General features: G+C 41.3%; 1 protein-coding gene across 14 annotated transcripts in view; it reads left to right on the forward strand.

The window, feature by feature from the left end:
- LOC125452761 (pumilio homolog 2-like) overlaps window positions 1-19,261 on the forward strand; it is a 133,514-nt gene that overhangs the window by 99,618 nt on the left and 14,635 nt on the right. For all 14 annotated transcript variants that reach the window (XM_048531574.2, XM_059645639.1, XM_059645638.1 and 11 more), the window contains 4 exons: window positions 1,333-1,476; window positions 13,404-13,685; window positions 15,466-15,702; window positions 17,085-17,352. In XM_048531574.2, the coding sequence (XP_048387531.1) occupies window positions 1,333-1,476; window positions 13,404-13,685; window positions 15,466-15,702; window positions 17,085-17,352 (931 nt within the window). The remainder of the gene's footprint in view (window positions 1-1,332; window positions 1,477-13,403; window positions 13,686-15,465; window positions 15,703-17,084; window positions 17,353-19,261) is intronic.

The following is a 19,261-nucleotide window of genomic DNA, read 5'->3' on the forward strand; positions in this document are numbered from 1 at the left end:
CTCATGACTTATTTTTCTTGCTATTTCTTATTTCCACCCAAACTAATTTTTCATCATCAACTATTGCACCTATATCATGACTTGCCAGCGCTCTGACACCTCCTCCTGTTATTAGCAATGCTCCCCATTTTCTTGAATGTTGAATACCTTTGACTATTGAGTTTTCAGTCTTCGTCACCTGGCAACTTGTCTCTCTAATAGCTATGAAGTTATATTTATTTATTTCCATCTGTGCCATCAGTTCCCTTATCTTGTTACAAATGCTGACAGCATCAAGAAAAAGTCCCGTAAGCCCTAACATTTGCAGTTATTACTTTGTCCAGTTCTAGTTTCTGCTGAACTCCTTCTGCTCTTAGTTTCTACCCTTTCCTGTCACACTTTGAAGCGTAGTTGCCTTTCACTACCCTGTAGCTCTGCTCTCCCGTTTCTGTTTGAAATTTTTAATTTCAGTTGAAGCCTACACACCCCACTCATTATTTTAAAGCCCTTTCTACAAGGCTAGATATGCAGTTCCCCAGGACCCTAATAATAGGACAATTGATGATAAAAACACGAACGTAATAGCATGTTTTTACAAATTGTATTTTATGCTCCCAGTAGCACGTTGTAATTTTTATTTCCTGTGGTTCTGTAATTTGATACTCGTACTGTTTAATTTTTCATTTAGCTATTCCTGAGCAGTCTAAAATCTTTTATCAAACTAGTTCAGCCCTGAGAATCCCTTCCAGATCAAAGCCTTCTAATTTACATGATTTTGTTTTGCCTGACCTCCATATGACTTTTGTCAAACGGTCACATTAAACATAAAAGGAAGCCATTCAATACATTGTCTATTCTGACTCTTTGCAAGAACAATTGCCCAGCTCCCCTATCCCTCTCCCTGTGGTCTTGCAGTATTTTTATTCAATCTGCATTTCTATTCCCTTTGTGAAAGTTATAGTTGAATCTGTTTCCATAACCACCTCCAAGCATTCCAATTCCGATCTCCTTATTGTATGGGGGGAAAAAAAGGTTCATTTTTTGAACCAATCTCAAGTCTTTCCCAGACCCTGACTAAGTCCTTTTCAATTAAATGGATGCTGTTAATAAAAATATTTAATTACTCAGTTTTTTAGGTACAGGGCATCAATCAGACAAGGAAAAGCCTACATCTGCCTACAGTCAGGCAGGGAAAGACTACATAGTTATCAAGTTGAGTCAGCACTGAGACAATAACTCTACTGAGTGACCTCTGCACTTGCCTTGCTCCGTGTTCATTTTTACTTGAAAGGGGTGAGTTAGTTCTGCATAATATCATTCTGCAGATTAACCTCCGTTTGTCTCTTTTCTTAGGTTATCAAGTCTTAGCCCCAGCTGCCTACTATGATCAAACTGGTGCCTTAGTGGTGGGCCCTGGAGCAAGGACCGGATTAGGGACACCAGTTAGGCTGGTGGCATCAACACCTGTTATCATCAGCTCTGCAGCAGCACAAGCTGGTAAGTTCCAACACAGACATTGAGCACTGTTCGTTCATTGTTTGAAAATGGAACCTTCATTTCCATCAGATAAAATCCCACTGCATGGCTTTTAATAAGGTCCCACAATGAGATCAGCATGTAAAATTAAAGTGCATGGGATTGAGGATGGTGTACTGACATATTGAACTGAAACGGAATTTGCTGGAAAAACTGAGCAGAACTGGCAGCATCTGTCAGGAGAAAACAGTTAATGTTTGGATCCAGAGATTCTTCATCAGAGCTGCTCAAAATGCTAACTCTGTTTTCTCGCCACAGATGCCTCAGTGTGATTTGGGCAGGTTGAGTCAATGGATAAATGCCTGGTGGATAAAGTATAATGTGGATTAATGTGAGATTATTTACTCTTGTAGCAAAAACAGAAAGGCAGATTGTTTCTGAATGGTGATAGATTAGGAAAAGGGGAAGTATAGTGAGACCTGGAGATCCTTGTACACCAGTCACTGAATGTAAGCATGAGGAGTAGCAGGTGGTGAAGAAAGCAAATTGTATGTTGGCCTTTTGTAGCAAGAAGATTTAGGTACACGGCAGGGATATTTTGGCACAGTTCCACAGGGCCTTGGTGAGACCGCACTTGGAGTCTTGTGTGCAGTTTTGATCTATTCTGGCTATGGAAGGAGTGCAACAAAAGTTTATCAATTTGATTCCTGGGGTGGTAGGACTGATGTGTGAAGAGACACTGGATCAGTTAACGCAATGTTCATTAGAATTTAGAAGAATGACGGGAGGGATATCAGATACTTGTAAAACTGTAACAGGGCTGGACAGGGTACACACAGGAAGGTTGTCCCAATGAGCGGGACAGTCCAGAACCAGAGATCACAGTCTAAGGTGGGCCGTTTAAGACCGAAATGACGACAAACTCTTCACCCATAGAATGGTGGGCCTGTGGATTTGCCTGCCACAAAAAATAGTTGAAGTCTCAACATTGAACGTATTCAGGAAGGAGCTGGATGTATTTCTTGCGGCCAAAGGAATCAAAGAGAATGGCAAGAAAGTGGGAACAGGGTACTGAGTTGCATTATCATGAGGGTGGCCCAGCGGCTCAATGGTTAGTGCTGCTGCCTCTCAGAGTCAGGGACCCGAGTTCGAGTCCACCTTCAGTCAACTGTTTCTGTGGAATTTGTACATTCTGTCTGCATCTACGTGGATTTCCTCCGGGTGCTGCAGCTTCCACCCACAGTCCAAAGATGTGCAAGTTAGATAGACTGGCCATGCTAAATTGCCGATGGTGTTCAGGGATGTGTAAGATAGATGCGTTAGCTATGGGAAAGAATAAGGGCTTGGATCTAGGTGGGATGCCCTTCAAAGAGTTAATGTGGATCTGTTGGGCCAAATAGCCTATTTCTGCACTGTAGGGATTCTATTCTGTCAGCCATGTTCATACTAACATGGGGAACGGGCTAGAAGGGCTGGCTGATCAACTCCTGCTCCTACTTTTTAAGTAAGAGAATCACCTAAGGGCACAATCCAGAAAAATGACTTCAACTTTTGATATAAAATGTGGTTTCAGTGCTCCATATTAATAGTGAGCATTTTCAGGAATTCCCCATAACATTTATTGGTTACTGTAAATACACAGAATTAACAATATTGCTAATAAATCCACTTAACCTTGTCTTCTCCCAGCAGCCTGGTGCTAGCTTTAACTGACACCAACCAGAATATTTAAATCTGCAAATGCCGCATTGAGCTTCCATTGACAGGAACTTTATTATGATCTGTAGCCGTTGCTGTGGATTTCTCCTGTGACCTGGTAGCCGAATTTCATTACAACAGTGTAAAAACAATCAAGTCGACAATCGACAACACTTGATTTCTTGTGAGTGAAGGCTGAGGTGTCGTTCCTTGGCCACTGAAAATTATTCTTTTAACAATACATTCAGTATAAATAATGTGACCTAAATCATGCTGAATTTGAAGTGGCAACTGTGTAGAACTCCATTCTCAGTATCAATGACAGAACCTACAGAACCACTAGTGTTGTATGCTAAATGAGGATACCCTTTTGCCCTTTAATACTGTATTTGATGCAGTAATGACCTCAAACACCTTACGGCCAGTGAAGTACTTGCAGATTATTGTCACTGTCATAATGTGGGAAACATGGCAACCAGGATATGCACAGCACAATTCCACAAATGCTCACATGATATTAACTAAGATGTGGAGGTGCTGGTGTTGGACTGAGGTGGACAAAGTCAGAAGTCACACGATACCAGATTATAGTCCAATTGGTTTATTTGAAATTTCAGGCTTTTGGAGCGTAGCCCCTTCTTCAGGTGCAGTGAGATAGAAGGCCACCGACATGGAATTTATAGGCAGGAAGGATAATAACTAACTAATCTCTTCTTTTGATATTGTTTGGAAGATGAATATTGGCCAAGGTGCTGGGGCAAGTTTGAAATTTTGCCAGGGAATCTTTAATGTCTACCTGTGTAGACAGTTGATGCCTCATGTGACTGATTGCACCTACAACAATGCACCACTAGAGTGTCAACCTAGATTTTGTATTAATGCCCTGGATGAACAACATTTTGATTCAGTCAAGAGTGCTAGCAGTTGAGTTACTGCTGAGATCATTAGGGCATTTGAAGAACTACCATTGAGGTAAGAGAAATTTGTAAGTGATTTCCATCTCATTTGATACATTAATATGCTGCAGCCTCAATGGGGGGCCCTCCTGGATCTAGCCACAGCCCATCCTCATAGATGCCACTATTAACTTAGTTGTTACCTGCCAGAATATTTTCAGATCTCAGTAATTTCCTTCTGTGTATACCACTGTAATGATTAGCCTGTCTCATAAAATTGTTTTGACTTGTAGACTTTTGGCTTTCCAGGATCTTTCATGCAGTCTTTATCTAACTAACTGTATTGTTATCTGAGGCTGGATAGATGGATTAAATTTATTTCTGCTGGTGTTTGGAAAGTTTTTCTTATGCTTTAAAGTTATTTTTACTTGTCTCATAAGATAGAAAATCTCTGTCTTAGCAGTTAGCAGTGGGGAATGTCAAGGCCTCTTGGTTGATAAGTAGCAATTTCTGAAAATATGAGATTTTAACTTTAAAAGTAAATGGAAGATGCTGTCTGTGGTATATGTTGTTAAATTTTTAATTAGTGCCACTGTGAAAAAAAATCAAATTTTTAAGAGTAGTAGTTTCTTAATGCTCGTCCGACGTTTACATTTTTGTTAGCATAAATTGCAGATTCATTGAATTCAGCTTAATCTTTCTGATACATTACAGAAGTCAAAATAGCACATATTTGAAATACCCTGACTAATAAACATTTGTGCTAATGTTAATTCATCTTATTTTTCATGTGAGAGCAGTGTTTCCTTGTAAGTCAGAATCTGTAGCAGTACTAGCAGTTGTTACTTTGTGAATATATATTCAAAATAATTAATTAAAGCCTCAGATTTGAAATACAGATTGTAAAATTAGCAGTGGCCTGGAGCAATTGAACCACAAAACACATTATTGTTATATAATTGACTTATGGAAGATAACATGTTAAGTAGTTTTACATATTGAATGTCACCAACTGTTAACAATGAGAAATGATCAGCCATGTTTGAGTGGTAGAAAAACAATGATTTTAACGAAGCAGTCTTAAAACCTAGATTCCTGAGCAGCATGAATCCAGTTCCCCTTGCTTATTTACAATCATTGAACATTTTCTCATGTTGAAGTTGTCTTTTTTCACTGATGTATTAAGAAAAATGTCAAAAATGTATTTTACTTCTTCCTCATTACCCACACTGACAGGAATAAATCCAGGGTTACTATCAACACAAGTCCTTCTACAGTAGGGTGTTGCCATCAATCACTTCCAATGCACTTACACTCTTCCTTAAATAATCTGGTCAAAACTGCACACCATATTCAAGATGTGGTCTCACCAATGCCTGGTGTAATGGAAACATAACATCCTTACTTTTATGTTCAGTCAATCTCCTAATAAACTGTGGCATCCCATTTACTTGCTGGATTGTGTTGTATGTGCATGCTGAGTTCTTGTGACTTAAGCATCAGAATGCCTGAATCTCTCTACACTTCATAATTCTGCAGTCACTTATTTATTTTTTCTATCAATGTAAACAACTTCACGTTTCTTCACATTGAATTCTGTGTGCGAGGTTTTTGCCCAGTCACTTAAAATATCTATATCCATGTGCATGTACCTTAAATCTTCTGTGCAATTTACTTTACGATCTATCTTGCTGTCATCTGGGAATTCATCAACCATGCCTTCACTCCTATGATTCACCTCTGATAACAGCAACAACCATCTCTCTCTGTGCTAGATATGACTTCAGTCAGTAGACGTTCTGAATGAGTCCAATTTAAAGTGATGCTAAGCAAATGCTGCTCAAGAGCAATGTTGAGAACATCTTTCGTCACTTTTCTGATGACTGGAAATAGACTGATGGGGCTGTAATTGGCTGGGTTAGGTTTATCCTACTTTTTGTGTACAGGGCACGTCTGGATGATGATCGACATTAGTGGGTCGAAGCCAGTATAGTGAAGGGCACAACAACACTGGAGTGCCAGTCTTCTGTTCTGTTGCCAGAATATTATCAAGGCCAATGATCCTTGCAGTATCCAGTGCCTTTATGCATTTCTTGATATCGCAGAGATAACTGATCTGTCTGAATACCAACACCTGTGATGCTGGGGACTTCTGGAGGAGGCTGAGATGGATTACCTACTCAGAACTTCTGGTGGAAGATTATTTAAATGCTTAGCCTTATCTTTTGCACGGATATGTTGGGCTTCCTCATTATGGAGGATGGAGATATTTGTGAATATTTCTCTTCCAGCAAGTGTTTAATTGTCATCCACTATTTGGGACTGGACGTGACACAATCATGCAACCTAGATCCAGTATATTGGTCGTGGAGTTGCTGGTCTCTGTTTGTCATTTGCCGATGGAGTTGGCACACAGGTAGTCCTGAGTTGAGGCTTCTGAATTGGCATGTTGTTTTTGGGCATTCCTGCTGCACTTATCATTGCACTACAGTTAATCCCCTGTCTTGGTGGTGATAATAGAATTGGGAATATGCCAGACCATGAGTACAATTCTGCTACTGCTGATAAACCACAGTGCCACACAACATGATCAAAATTATCCTCAATGTAAAGACAAGACTTCATCCACAAAGTTTGTGCGTTGGTCAGTCCTGAAAATACCATAGTGGACAAATGGAAATTGGTAAGAATGAGAACAAGTATATTTTTTCCTCTCGGACAGTAGAAACTGCAGATCTGGAGAATCTGAGATAACAAGGTGTAGAACTGGATGAACACAGCAGGCCAAGCAGCATCAGAGGAGCAGAAAGGCTGACGTTTCGGGCCTGGACCCTTCTTCATGAAGAAAAATTTTTTTCTGAAGAAGGGTCTAGGCGCGAAACGTCAGCCTTCCTGCTCCTCTGATGCTGCTTGGCCTGCTGTGTTCATCCAGCTCAACACCTTGTTATCTCTATTTTTTCCTCTTGTTGGTGTCTTTAACACTTGTCACTGCCAGCACAAACACATACAGAACCACCACCACCCCCACCCCCCCGCCAGTACATTCTACATCTTTAGGGTAGGTATTTTCGTAACCAGGTGGAACTTGACCCTTTGCCTCCTGGCTCAGAGGTAGGAACATTACCACTGCACCACATAGCTCCATTTCTTCCTGGTCGTGTGCCCAGCCCAACCCATCTTCAGCTGCTTCAATGAACTTTCATCCATCAGAACCTTGAAGTAATTTATGAACGTTCTAGTGCCTCAATAGAGCAGAAGTCAAAGTGAATCATTTCCCATGCTTGAAACACAGAATTGTCTCTCTTCGAATGAACTTGCTGATGTACCATGATGTAAGTTTATTCTCTGAACCCAGTCCCTTAGTGAGACCACCTGAATGGTTTCACCTCAGTTTGAATAATTAGGTGGACTTCGCTTTCCCAGAACTTTTATAGCACTCTTATAGTCCAGACGTTGTAACTCTCTGTCCCCAGTGTGAATTCTCTTGTATCTCAGCAGGTCATACAGAAGGATATTATTCAGAAAGATTTACCGGATTGTTGCCAGGAATGGAGGGTTTGCGTTATAAGGAGAGGCTGGGATGACTTTCACTGGAGTGTAGGACATTGCGGGGTGACTTTTTGAGGTCTGTGAAATCATGAGGAGTTTTGATAGAGTGAATGTCAAGTGTCTTTTTCCCTAGAGTGGGGGATTTCAAGAGTATGGTGACATGGACTTCAGTAAGGCATTTGATAAGGTTCCCCATGGTAGGCTTATTCAGAAGGTCAGGAGGAATGGGATGCAGGGGAACTTAGCTGCTTGGATACAGAATTGGCTGGCCAACAGAAGACGGCGAGTGGTAGTAGAAGGAAAATATTCTGCCTGGAAGTCAGTGGTGAGTGGGGTTCCACAGGGCTCTGTCCTTGGGCCTCTACTGTTTGTAATTTTTATTAATGACTTTTGGATGAGGGGATTGAAGGATGGGTCAGCAAGTTTGCAGACGACACAAAGGTCGGAGGTGTCGTTGACAGTGTAGAGGGCTGTTGTAGGCTGCAGCGGGACATTGACAGGATGCAGAGATGGGCTGAGAGGTGGCAGATGGAGTTCAACCTGGATAAATGCGAGGTGATGCACTTTGGAAGGTCGAATTTGAAAGCTGAGTACAGGATTAAGGATAGGATTCTTGGCAGCGTGGAGGAACAGAGGGATCTTGGTGTGCAGATATATAGATCCCTTAAAATGGCCACCCAAGTGGACAGGGTTGTTAAGAAAGCATATGGTGTTTTGGCTTTCATTAACAAGGGGATTGAGTTTAAGAGTCGTGAGATCTTGTTGCAGATCTATAAAACTTTGGTTAGACCGCACTTGGAATACTGCGTCCAGTTCTGGGCGCCCTATTATAGGAAAGATGTGGATGCTTTGGAGAGGGTTCAGAGGAGGTTTACCAGGATGCTGCCTGGACTGGAGGGCTTATCTTATGAAGAGAGGTTGACTGAGCTCGGTCTCTTTTCATTGGAGAAAAGGAGGTGGAGAGGGGACCTAATTGAGGTATACAAGATAATGAGATGCATAGATAGAGTTGATAGCCAGAGACTATTTCCCAGGGCAGAAATGGCTAGCACGAGGGGTCATAGTTTTAAGCTGGTTGGTGGAAAGTATAGAGGGGATGTCAGAGGCAGGTTCTTTACGCAGAGAGTTGAGAGAGCATGGAATGCGTTGCCAGCAGCAGTTGTGGAAGCAAGGTCATTGGGGTCATTTAAGAGACTGCTGGACATGTATATGGTCACAGAAATTTGAGGGTGCATACATGAGGATCAATGGTCGGCACAACATTGTGGGCTGAAGGGCCTGTTCTGTGCTGTACTGTTCTATGTTCTATTCTTAGGGTAAAAAGAGAAAGATTTAAAAAATACATAAAGAGCAACTTTTTTACACAGACTAGTTCATATGTGGAATGAAGTTCCAGAGGAAGTGGCAGATGTGGATATAGTTACAGCGTTTCAAAGAAATTTAAATAAGAACATGAATAAGAAATGTTTGGAGTGATATGGGCCAAGCGCAGGCAGGTAGAACTAGTTTAGTTTGCGATAATGGTCGGCATGGACTGGTTGGACTGAAGGGTCTGTTTCTGTGCTGTATGACTGTGACTGATAGGTCAAAAGCATGTATGTTTACTGATGATTGCACAATGTTGAGCACCAGTCACAACTCCTCAAATACTGAAGCAATCCAACTCCAAATGCGCCAACATCTGAGCGATAGCCAGTCTCGGGCTAACAACTGGAAAGCGACATTCTCACTGTACAGCAATCAAGCACTACCATCCCCAATGGGAAAGAATCTAACCATCATCCTCTGATGTTCAATGGCATTAATATCACTAAATCGCCCACGATCAACAGCCTAGAAGTTACCATTGACTGAAACTAAACTGGACTTGTCACATAAACACAGTTGCTGAAGAACAGATCAGATCCTAGGAATCTTGCAACAAATAAGTCATCTCCTGACTCCCAAAGTCCTGCCTGCAATCTACAAATCAGGAGTGTGATGGAATGCTCCCCATATACCTAGATGTCTGCAGCTCCAACAACACTCAAGAAGTATGACAGTGTCCAGGACAAAGCAGTCTGCTTGATTAGCCCCACATCCATTAACATTTATGCCTGTGACGCACAGTAGTAGCAATGCTTACTATCCAAAGAAATTCTGCAAGAAACCCTTGGCCGCACCTTCCAAATCTGGACAAGGGAGCTGACACATGGGAACACTACTACCTGCAAATTCCTCTTGTGGTCACTCATCATCCAGTCATGGAATCACATCAATGCTATTTCGTTATTGCTGGATGAAAACCTTGGAGTTCTGCCCCTTTTAACAGTATTGTGAGTGTAACTTCTCCAAACCTTCTGCAGTGGTTCTAGAAGATAGCTCACTGCCATTTTCTCAATGGCGTTTAGTATGGGCAATAAATACTGGTCTAGCCAGTTAAGTCCACATCTTCTGAATTAATGTAAAAATAACTTAAGAAGAAAGGTTGGACAAATTGAGCTTGTGTCCATTGGATTTTAAAAGATCCTGAAGACACAGGATAAGGTGGAGACCAGGAGGACATTTCCTCAAGTGGTTGAGGCTCAAATGAGGTACTCAGTTCGAAAATAAGATTTTGCATTCTCAAGCAGAGGTGAATATATTTAATCTGTGAAATTCTATTCCCCAGAATGCAGTATGGCTGGGTCATTGAAATTATTCAATGCAGTTAAATAGACTTTAGGTAGACAATGGAATCAAGTATTATGAAGAGCAGGCAGTAATAAGGAGTTGAGCTTTCAACCAGATCAGCCATATTATTGTTGAACGGCCTCCTTCGCTCAACTGTTGTGCTCCTAATGTATTTTATATGCCCTATAAGTCCGGTATATCGTCTCCAGGGTGTGGTACCCCAGACTGTTTGTCATATAGCCAGTTGTGGCTTAACCAGGGCCTTAGAAAACATGTGATAATGGGAACTGCAGATACTGGAGAATCCAAGATAATAAAATGTGAAGCTGGATGAACACAGCAGGCCCAGCAGCATCTCAGGAGCACAAAAGCTGACGTTCCAGGCCTAGACCCTTCATCAGAGAGGGGGATGGGGTTAGGGTTCTGGAATAAATAGGGGGAGGCGGACCGAAGATGGAGAGAAAAGAAGATAGGTGGAGAGGAGAGTATAGGTGGGGAGGTAGGGAGGGGATAGGTCAGTCCAGGGAAGACGGACAGGTCAAGAGGTGGGATGAGGTTAGTAGGTAGGAGATGGAGGTGCGGCTTGGGGTGGGAGGAAGGGATGGGTGAGAGGAAGAACAGGTTAGGGAGGCAGAGACAGGTTGGACTGGTTTTGAGATGCAGTGGGTGGAGGGGAAGAGCTGGGCTGGTTGTGTGGTGCAGTGGGGGGAGGGGACGAACTGGGCTGGTTTTGGGATGCAGTGGGGGAAGGGGAGATTTTGAAGCAGGTGAAGTCCACATTGATACCATTGGGCTGCAGGGTTCCCAAGCGGAATATGAGTTGCTGTTCCTGCAACCTTCGGGTGGCATCATTGTGGCAGTGCAGGAGGCCCATGATGGACATGTCATCTAAAGAATGGGAGGGGGAGTGGAAATGGTTTGCGACTGGGAGGTGCAGTTGTTTATTGTGAACCGAGCGGAGGTGTTCTGCAAAGCGGTCCCCAAGCCTCCGCTTGGTTTCCCCAATGTAGAGGAAGCCACACCGGGTACAGTGGATGCAGTATACCACATTGGCAGATGTGCAGGTGAACCTCTGCTTAATGTGTAAAGTCATCTTGGGGCCTGGGATAGGGGTGAGGGAGGAGGTGTAGGGGCAAGTGTAGCATTTCCTGCGGTTGCAAGGGAAGGTGTCGGGTGTGGTGGGGCTGGAGGGCAGTATGGAGCGAACAAGGGAGTCACGGAGAGAGTGGTCTCTCCGGAAAGCAGACAAGGGTGGGGATGGAAAAATGTCTTGGGTGGTGGGGTCGGATTGCAGATGGCGTAAGTGTCGGAGGATGATGCGCTGTATCCGGAGGTTGGTGGGGTGGTGTGTGAGAACAAGGGGGATCCTCTTTGGGCGGTTGTGGCGGTGTCGGGGTGTGAGGGATGTGTTGCAGGAGACGCGGTCAAGGGCGTTCTCGACCACTGTGAGGGGAAAGTTGCAGTCCTTGAAGAACTTGGACATCTGGGATATGTGGGAGTGGAATGCCTCATCGTGGGAGCAGATGCGGCGGAGGCGGAGGAATTGGGAATAGGGGATGGAATTTTTGCAGGAGGGTGGGTGGGAGAAGGTGTATTCTAGGTAGCTGTGGGAGTCGGTGGGCTTGAAATGGACATCAGTTACAAGCTGGTTGCCTGAGATGGAGGCTGAGAGATCCAGGAAGGTGAGGGATGTGCTGGAGATGGCCCAGGTGAACTGAAGGTTGGGGTGGAAGGTGTTGGTGAAGTGGATGAACTGTTCGAGCTCCTCTGGGGAGCAAGAGGCGGCGCCGATACAGTCATCAATGTAACGGACGAAGAGGTGGGGTTTGGGGCCTGTGTAGGTGCAGAAGAGGGACTGTTCCACGTAACCTACAAAGAGGCAGGCATAGCTGGGGCCCATGCGGGTGCCCATGGCCACCCCCTTAGTCTGTAGGAAGTGGGAAAAACATGACTTCTGCCTCTTGTATTCAAGCCTTGTGAATATACAGGCCAGCATTACAGTTGTCTTTTAAATTACTTATTGGTGTTGAAAGGCATGGATCAATCTTCTTTACTTGATGAATATAGTCTCCCTTTTGTAACTGAAAAGACTTGATCATAATACCATTGTTTTACTCCTCTTTGAAACCTGACCAACGGTGCTGTGAAATAGTGCCCAAAAATACAGGGTATTGAAAATATGACTTACCACTGTGCTGCAGTAAATTAAGAATGATTTTTATTGGTGTCATAATGCTTTCTTGAAATAATCCCAGTACTAGTTTAATCATGTTGACAGCTTTATTCTCATATTTAGCAGGTTTATGTAAATATCAATAATCACACTTTTTTATGTTTTTTTTCTAATTTGTTGGAAGACATTAATTTGTAGCATTTGATTTTCATTTTATTGTGGAGGAAACAAAGAAGAAAATAATGTTATGTTGTACCATGCTGTTAAGTTTCAATGTGAAGCACCTCTACATGCAACAGCACCCAGTCAGGCCCTAGAGTGCCTATTGAGGGTGTATTTTGCATAATTATTCTGATTATGTTCCAATTTTTTTGCTTCTCTTGGATAACAAATGAAATATACCATGGATCATTAGGGTGAAGTCCCTTTTAAGACTTTTAACATGGTGTAATACACATGGACCTTCACCCTTTTGATTTTTCCCATTGGTAACCTAGGCTTTCTCCTATTGATATGTGAAGGATCCTTCCCTTTGAAGAATGAGGAAGATCCTATAAGGTGGGTGATTTTATGTTCTATTCCTATGCAGTCACTTCATTATTGAGCTTAATATGATGGTATTGCAGTTTGACAAGACAACAATAAATAAAAATGCTTAAATCCTTGCTTACAACTTTGGAAGAGTGCCGTAGAATTTTTCCGAACTCATTTGCTTTACATTCAGGTTTCTGGTTTAACTAGAAGTTTTTTCAAGGTTGAAAATTTTGTTGTAGCACTACAGCTTTCCTAATATAGTTTTCCATGTTGACATTTGGTAAGTTTTCTATGAGTTTGCATGTTAAACATTTCCCTAGTATGTGGTTTTACAATGAGGCCATTTCATTAACATCTGTTTCATTTTATTTTTAATTGGACCAGGATGTCTGTCAGAGTTACCAGTCTATTGTGTATTAACATTTTTGTGTGATTCTATTAAACAGCTGCAGCAGCTTCAGCTAGTGGGACTGCAAGCAATATAGCAGCAGCAGCAGCAAATGGCCTCTTCCGTCCAATTGGAACACAACAACAACAGCAACAACAGCAGAACAACAACTTGCAATCAAACTCGTTTTATGGCAGTAGCTCCTTGTCAAATAGTTCTCAGAGCAGTTCTTTGTTCTCTCATGGGCCAGGTCAGCCAGGTAACACATCACTTGGCTTTGGAAACAGTAACTCACTGGGTGCTGCTATTGGCTCAGCACTTGGAGGATTTGGATCAGCAGGTAAACCAATCCTGAAAAACTTGTACGCCTCTGTACTTAGTCACCTACTCTCTTTTTGAACTAGTGGCAAACTCCAGATGTCTATTTAGTCACATCTGACCAATCAGCTGAAGGAAAATTGGTTCCAGTTAATTAGTGATAATGATCAGTTGGTAGAATGGCTTTAAACTTTAATTTTAGTTGCAAGTATATTTGTAATATTAATGTAAATGTCAAACTCAAAGTTAGCATTGTTATCTGTCAATTTTGACATACAAATACATTTTAGCACTTGTACATAACAAAATGTATACATGTGAGAAAATGTTTTATTGTTACTGCACTAGTATAGATATTAGCTTGATTTACTTTTACCAGTCACACTATGATGTTCAGTTTTACCAAGGCTTACTTGGATTGATTTTGGGCCTTTACTACATAGCAGATTCAAGATGTGTATTGAATATCATGGATTCTTTGTAACATTTTTATATTGTATGGCATACAAATTGATGGAAAAATCCAATGGAAGGTTACCCTGAGATAAGTGTAAACAGCCTCTTAGTTCTTGGGCCAGCTGAGAGTTGTATACTTAAATGTGTCTAGATTGCAGCCATTAAAGCCTTTACAAGCAAAGAGTTCCAACAAGTCTGTCTTTTCTCATTAATCCCAATTCTACCAATCTGCTTTCTTGCCATATCTTTCAACTACTCCATTGGTTCTTGAAACTGTTTAAATTATTGCAGTGAATTCACTGGTAACCCATTAGATAAATCTAACATGTTTTGCATGTATTCCCTGACTTCCCCTTCTTCTTCCCTTTTTTAAGCTTTTTATCTATGTTTGCTTTATCACAAGAATCTTCACAAAAATCAGAAACTCATCCTATTCATACAAGCTTAAGACAGCTTAGTTTCTTTTATTTCTAATCATGCGAGACAGATAATTTTATACATCACTCAGGATAGTATGTTTTCACATATTTAGCTAGCAAAAGCTCATAGATTAATGAGTCTGTTCAACGTCCCTACCATTCATAAAACTGTTTTTGTCACTGACCATTTACTATTTTAATTACATTTAAACCATTTAATTACATTGGCCACAGTAACTTATTGACTTGGCCACATTAGTCCTTAGTTTTTATTCAGTCAAGCTCGTCTGTATCACCATTCCTCTTAATAGGTTTTAATGGTCAGCAACAATGCAACACGTCTTATTGTTGCACCCCTTTGCTGCTTTGAAAAATATAGTAATCCTTAGCTTCTGCAAGGATTTTTTGCAACGTATCGGTCATTTAGAAAAGTGGAATTTCCCCTCAAGTGATTTTCAAAGATCTCTATCTTTAATTATTTTAGCGCACATAGTGGAGAAGTGAGTACTCGCTGACAGCAACTAATGGATTTTCAATTTTAGCTGCCTCTGGATGCCAAAATTCTCCATCAGTTTCACATCTGCAATGACAGTGAATAGTAATAGTTTCAGTGTCATTACAACTGCAGTATTTGAACAAGATAATTTGTTCGTTTATTCATCTTAATTCATCAAATCCTTCTAAATCTGGTTTAAAATTGTCCATTCTTAGAAAGTGTTTCAGTTAATATCTGGTGGACCTAAGTATTCATTGATTGAAAAAGCAGGAAACCTCACTATGGAAAATAGAAATATGGTAAATACCCCTGCCTTCGCTCATAGACATATAAGCGTTATATTTTTTAAGGATAAACTGTGTGATGTTCAGATATTATGTACACTTACTAGCTTCATACCTGAAACTTATTTTGATATTCCATTCTTGCAGTTGGTGGCTCTGGAAGCAGCAGTGTATCTAGAAGAGACTCATTGTCTGCTAGCTCTGATTTGTACAAACGACCCAATAGCAGTCTGGCTCCAATAGGTCAGCAGTTCTACAGTGGCTTGGGGTTCTCCTCTTCACCTGGACCAATTGGCATGCCCCTTCCTAGCCAGACTGCCAGTCACTCTTTGACACCACCTCCATCCCTCTCATCGCACGGGTCTTCATCCAGTCTTCATCTTGGTATGTTTGCTATTTAATTATGCACAAAAATGTGTTTAGACCAGGAATTTAGCGTTTAGATTTCCAGTGGCCAAATGGCTGGACTGTATTTTGTATTAGTGAAAAATCTTCTTGTATCTTTTCAATGTTTAGCATTTTTACACACAACAGTGCCCCTTCAGATGCTGTGATAATGGGAACTGCAGATGCTGGAGAATCCAAGATAATAAAATGTGAGGCTGGATGAACACAGCAGGCCCAGCAGCATCTCAGGAGCACAAAAGCTGATGTTTCGGGCCTAGACCCTTCATCAGAGAGGGGGATGGGGTGAGGGTTCTGGAATAAAGAGGGGGAGGCGGACTGAAGATGGAGAGAAAAGAAGATAGGTGGAGAGAGTGTAGGTGGGGAGGTAGGGAGGGGATAGGTCAGTCCAGGGAAGATGGACAGGTCAAGGAGGTGGGATGAGGTTAGTAGGTAGGAAATGGAGGTGCGGCTTGGGGTGGGAGGAAGGGATGGGTGAGGGGAAGAACAGGTTAGGGAGGCAGAGACAGGTTGGACTGGTTTTGGGATGCAGTGGGTGGAGGGGAAGAGCTGGGCTGGTTGTGTGGTGCAGTGGGGGGAGGGGACGAACTGGGCTGGTTTTGGGATGCGGTGGGGGAAGGGGAGATTTTGAAGCCCTTCAGATGCTACTGATTTGGGTTAAAAAATGAAAAACCTGTTATCCTCATTTTAACAAAACTTGGACAATGTTTATGCTCAGTTCTGCGTATTCTGCCAGTGGAAAATACTAATCTCTGGTGACAAGTTTGTAAGTCTGGAAGTCTAGAAGATTCCACTATTAGAAACTAGTGAAATAATGTCGCAGAGCCACAGCAAAGAAAATCCTCTCTTTTTCCCTGTGAGCAAATTAACATATTATATAAGTCTTTCAGATAACAAGTACTTAAAAACGTGCTGTACTGCTGATGAGGTTAATCACTTCACTATTAGGTATTTGTTTATTTCTGATGCATTAGTTTAAATTTTACTTGCTAGACTATTTATCACTGAAATGATCAATTAAAGACTATTTTTATTTTACACCAAGGACTGCATTTTGAATGTTGTCTCCTGTAGATTTCAGTATGACTAAACTATGTTATATAGTCATATGCAAGCATAGTATAATGTTGGGAATCTTAAATTCATGCAGTTTTTCTTGTTCCGTTGTAAGAATATGGTATTCTTTTAGTGTGAATAGTACAATTTAATGAGGAAAAATTTCATTGAAGAAGTTGTTGTAAAACCTATTTTACATGAGTAAACATTACTGCAAAACTTGGACTGTCATGAGAGGCCATTATAGTAGCAGCACTACCTTGTACATTTTTCTTTCCGTTCATCAGCATGTGTTTTTACTACAGGTGGACTGACAAATGGCAGCGGTCGATTCATCTCTGCAGCACCTGGTGCTGAAGCTAAAAGTCGCAGTGGGATTAGCTCATCAAGTCTGTTCAGTTCAAGCAGCCAGCTATTTCCCCCTTCACGTCTTCGCTACAGTAGATCGGACATCATGCCTTCAGGTCGTAGCAGGCTGCTGGAGGACTTCAGAAATAACCGATTTCCCAATCTTCAGCTACGTGACCTGGTTGGTCACATAGTTGAGTTCTCCCAGGACCAACATGGCTCCAGGTAAACTAATTTATGGAAGTCTCTCTTTTTTCTAAATTGGATGCATGCTCCAAGTATTAAAATCATTGATTAAGGTTAGCACAAATTTTGTTTTAACAGGTTGGTATTAATAATAACTGTCATTTGTGTCAATGTGGCCTTAATTGATGTAGCTCCACGTTTCCACATTCCATTTTCCAGTCCATGATTCTCAGCGAGTGCATGTATGTGAGCAAAAAGGAGGCAATACCAAACTGATAATGTTGCGAGAGGAGTAGTTCAGGACTCTAAGCTAATGTCCTGGGGATGTGGGTTTGAATCCCGCCGTAACAGATGGTGAAATTTAGTAAAATGTGAGTTTAGTAAAAGTCTGGAATTTTTAAAATAAAAAGTAAACCTCATGATAACCATGTGGCCACAGCCCATTGTTTTAAAAGCCCATCTGGTTCACTCATATCTTTGGGAAAGAAATCTGTCATTCTTACCTGGTCTGGCCTTCGTGTGACTCCATACCTGCATCAATGCTTGACTCTTAGTTGCCCCCTGGAACCTTGGGGATCACCAATAAATGCTGGCCTAGCCAGGGATGTCCACATTCCGTGAATAAATTTTAAAAAGTGATCAAGGACAAGCATTAAATTAACACAAACATATGTGTAGCTACATCAAGCATAAGGTACAAAAATAGGCTATCCAGCCCAATTCACCCATGCTGATGTTTATAGTCCACGTGGGCCTCATTTCACCTTCTTCTCTAAACACACCTCAATATCTTTCCATTCCTTCCTCCCACATACCATTCCTTTAAACATTTCTTCTGCTAGGGGAAGATGTAATGACATTGTCTCTCTACTAGAGACCCAGGCTAATGTGATGGGGCATGGGTTTTAATCCTATCACAGCAAATGCTAATATTGAATTTAGTTAATGAAATCTGAAAATAAAACAAGCTAGTTTAAAGGTAAACATGAAATAATTTCCAATTGTCACAAAAAATATCTGATTCTCTAATATCCATTAGGGAAGGAAAATCTACCATCCTTACTTAGCTGACTCACATGTGACTCCAGATCCACTACAGTATGGTTGAAATGGCTCAGCAAGCCCCTCTGTTCAAGGTTATTTAGGGATGAGCAATTGACTGACTACACGTGCATTCCATGAAGAATAAGGAAATTTCCTTCAGTTGTTTATTTTCGTAGTCTGTTTCTCCTTGTTGATCATTATCATGTATTTATAACCTCTAGTTTTCATCTGTTCCATAAATAGAAATAATTGTCCCATGCTTCCTTAAGCAAATTTATTGATTACCTGAAAGGCCTCCATGAGAGAGCCACTTAGCCTTACGCTATTTTTCAGTTCTGCTATCACCCTTGTGATTTTTCTTTTGCACCTTATCCAATGCCTCCATATCTTTTTCAATAACGTGGAGATCAGAGCTTGTTTACGATACTTCAGGTTACAAATTTCTGGATTCAAGTACTATATAAGAGCTTGAGTTTAAAAATCAAGACTCGCGTTGTATACCAGTGCTAAGGAGATGCTACACAGTCAGATGTGCTGTCTTCTGGATGAAGCATTAAAATAAGGCTCCATATTCCTGTTCATGTGAAATTAAAAGATCCCGTTCCACGATTTCAAAGAAGAGCTGGAAGCTTGTCTGTCAAAAGTCACATAAACAGGTTATTGGCTAATATGACATTGCACAATTTGGTGCAATTTGGTTGCTGCGTTTCCTACATGACAACATTGACTGAAATTACAAAGCACTTCATTGGCTATAAAGCACATTTGACATAACAATTGTAATGAAATGTGCTATATAAATTTGAGTCATTAACACTCCTGGTCTGCTTTTCAGTCTTTTAGTTCTGCGCTTCGAGAAATGAGCAGCAGTGCTCGGTTTGATTTTTTTTCTTAATGGCCTCAC

Source organism: Stegostoma tigrinum, chromosome 4 (assembly GCF_030684315.1).
Source record: "Stegostoma tigrinum isolate sSteTig4 chromosome 4, sSteTig4.hap1, whole genome shotgun sequence".
NCBI classification, from domain to species: domain Eukaryota; kingdom Metazoa; phylum Chordata; class Chondrichthyes; order Orectolobiformes; family Stegostomatidae; genus Stegostoma; species Stegostoma tigrinum.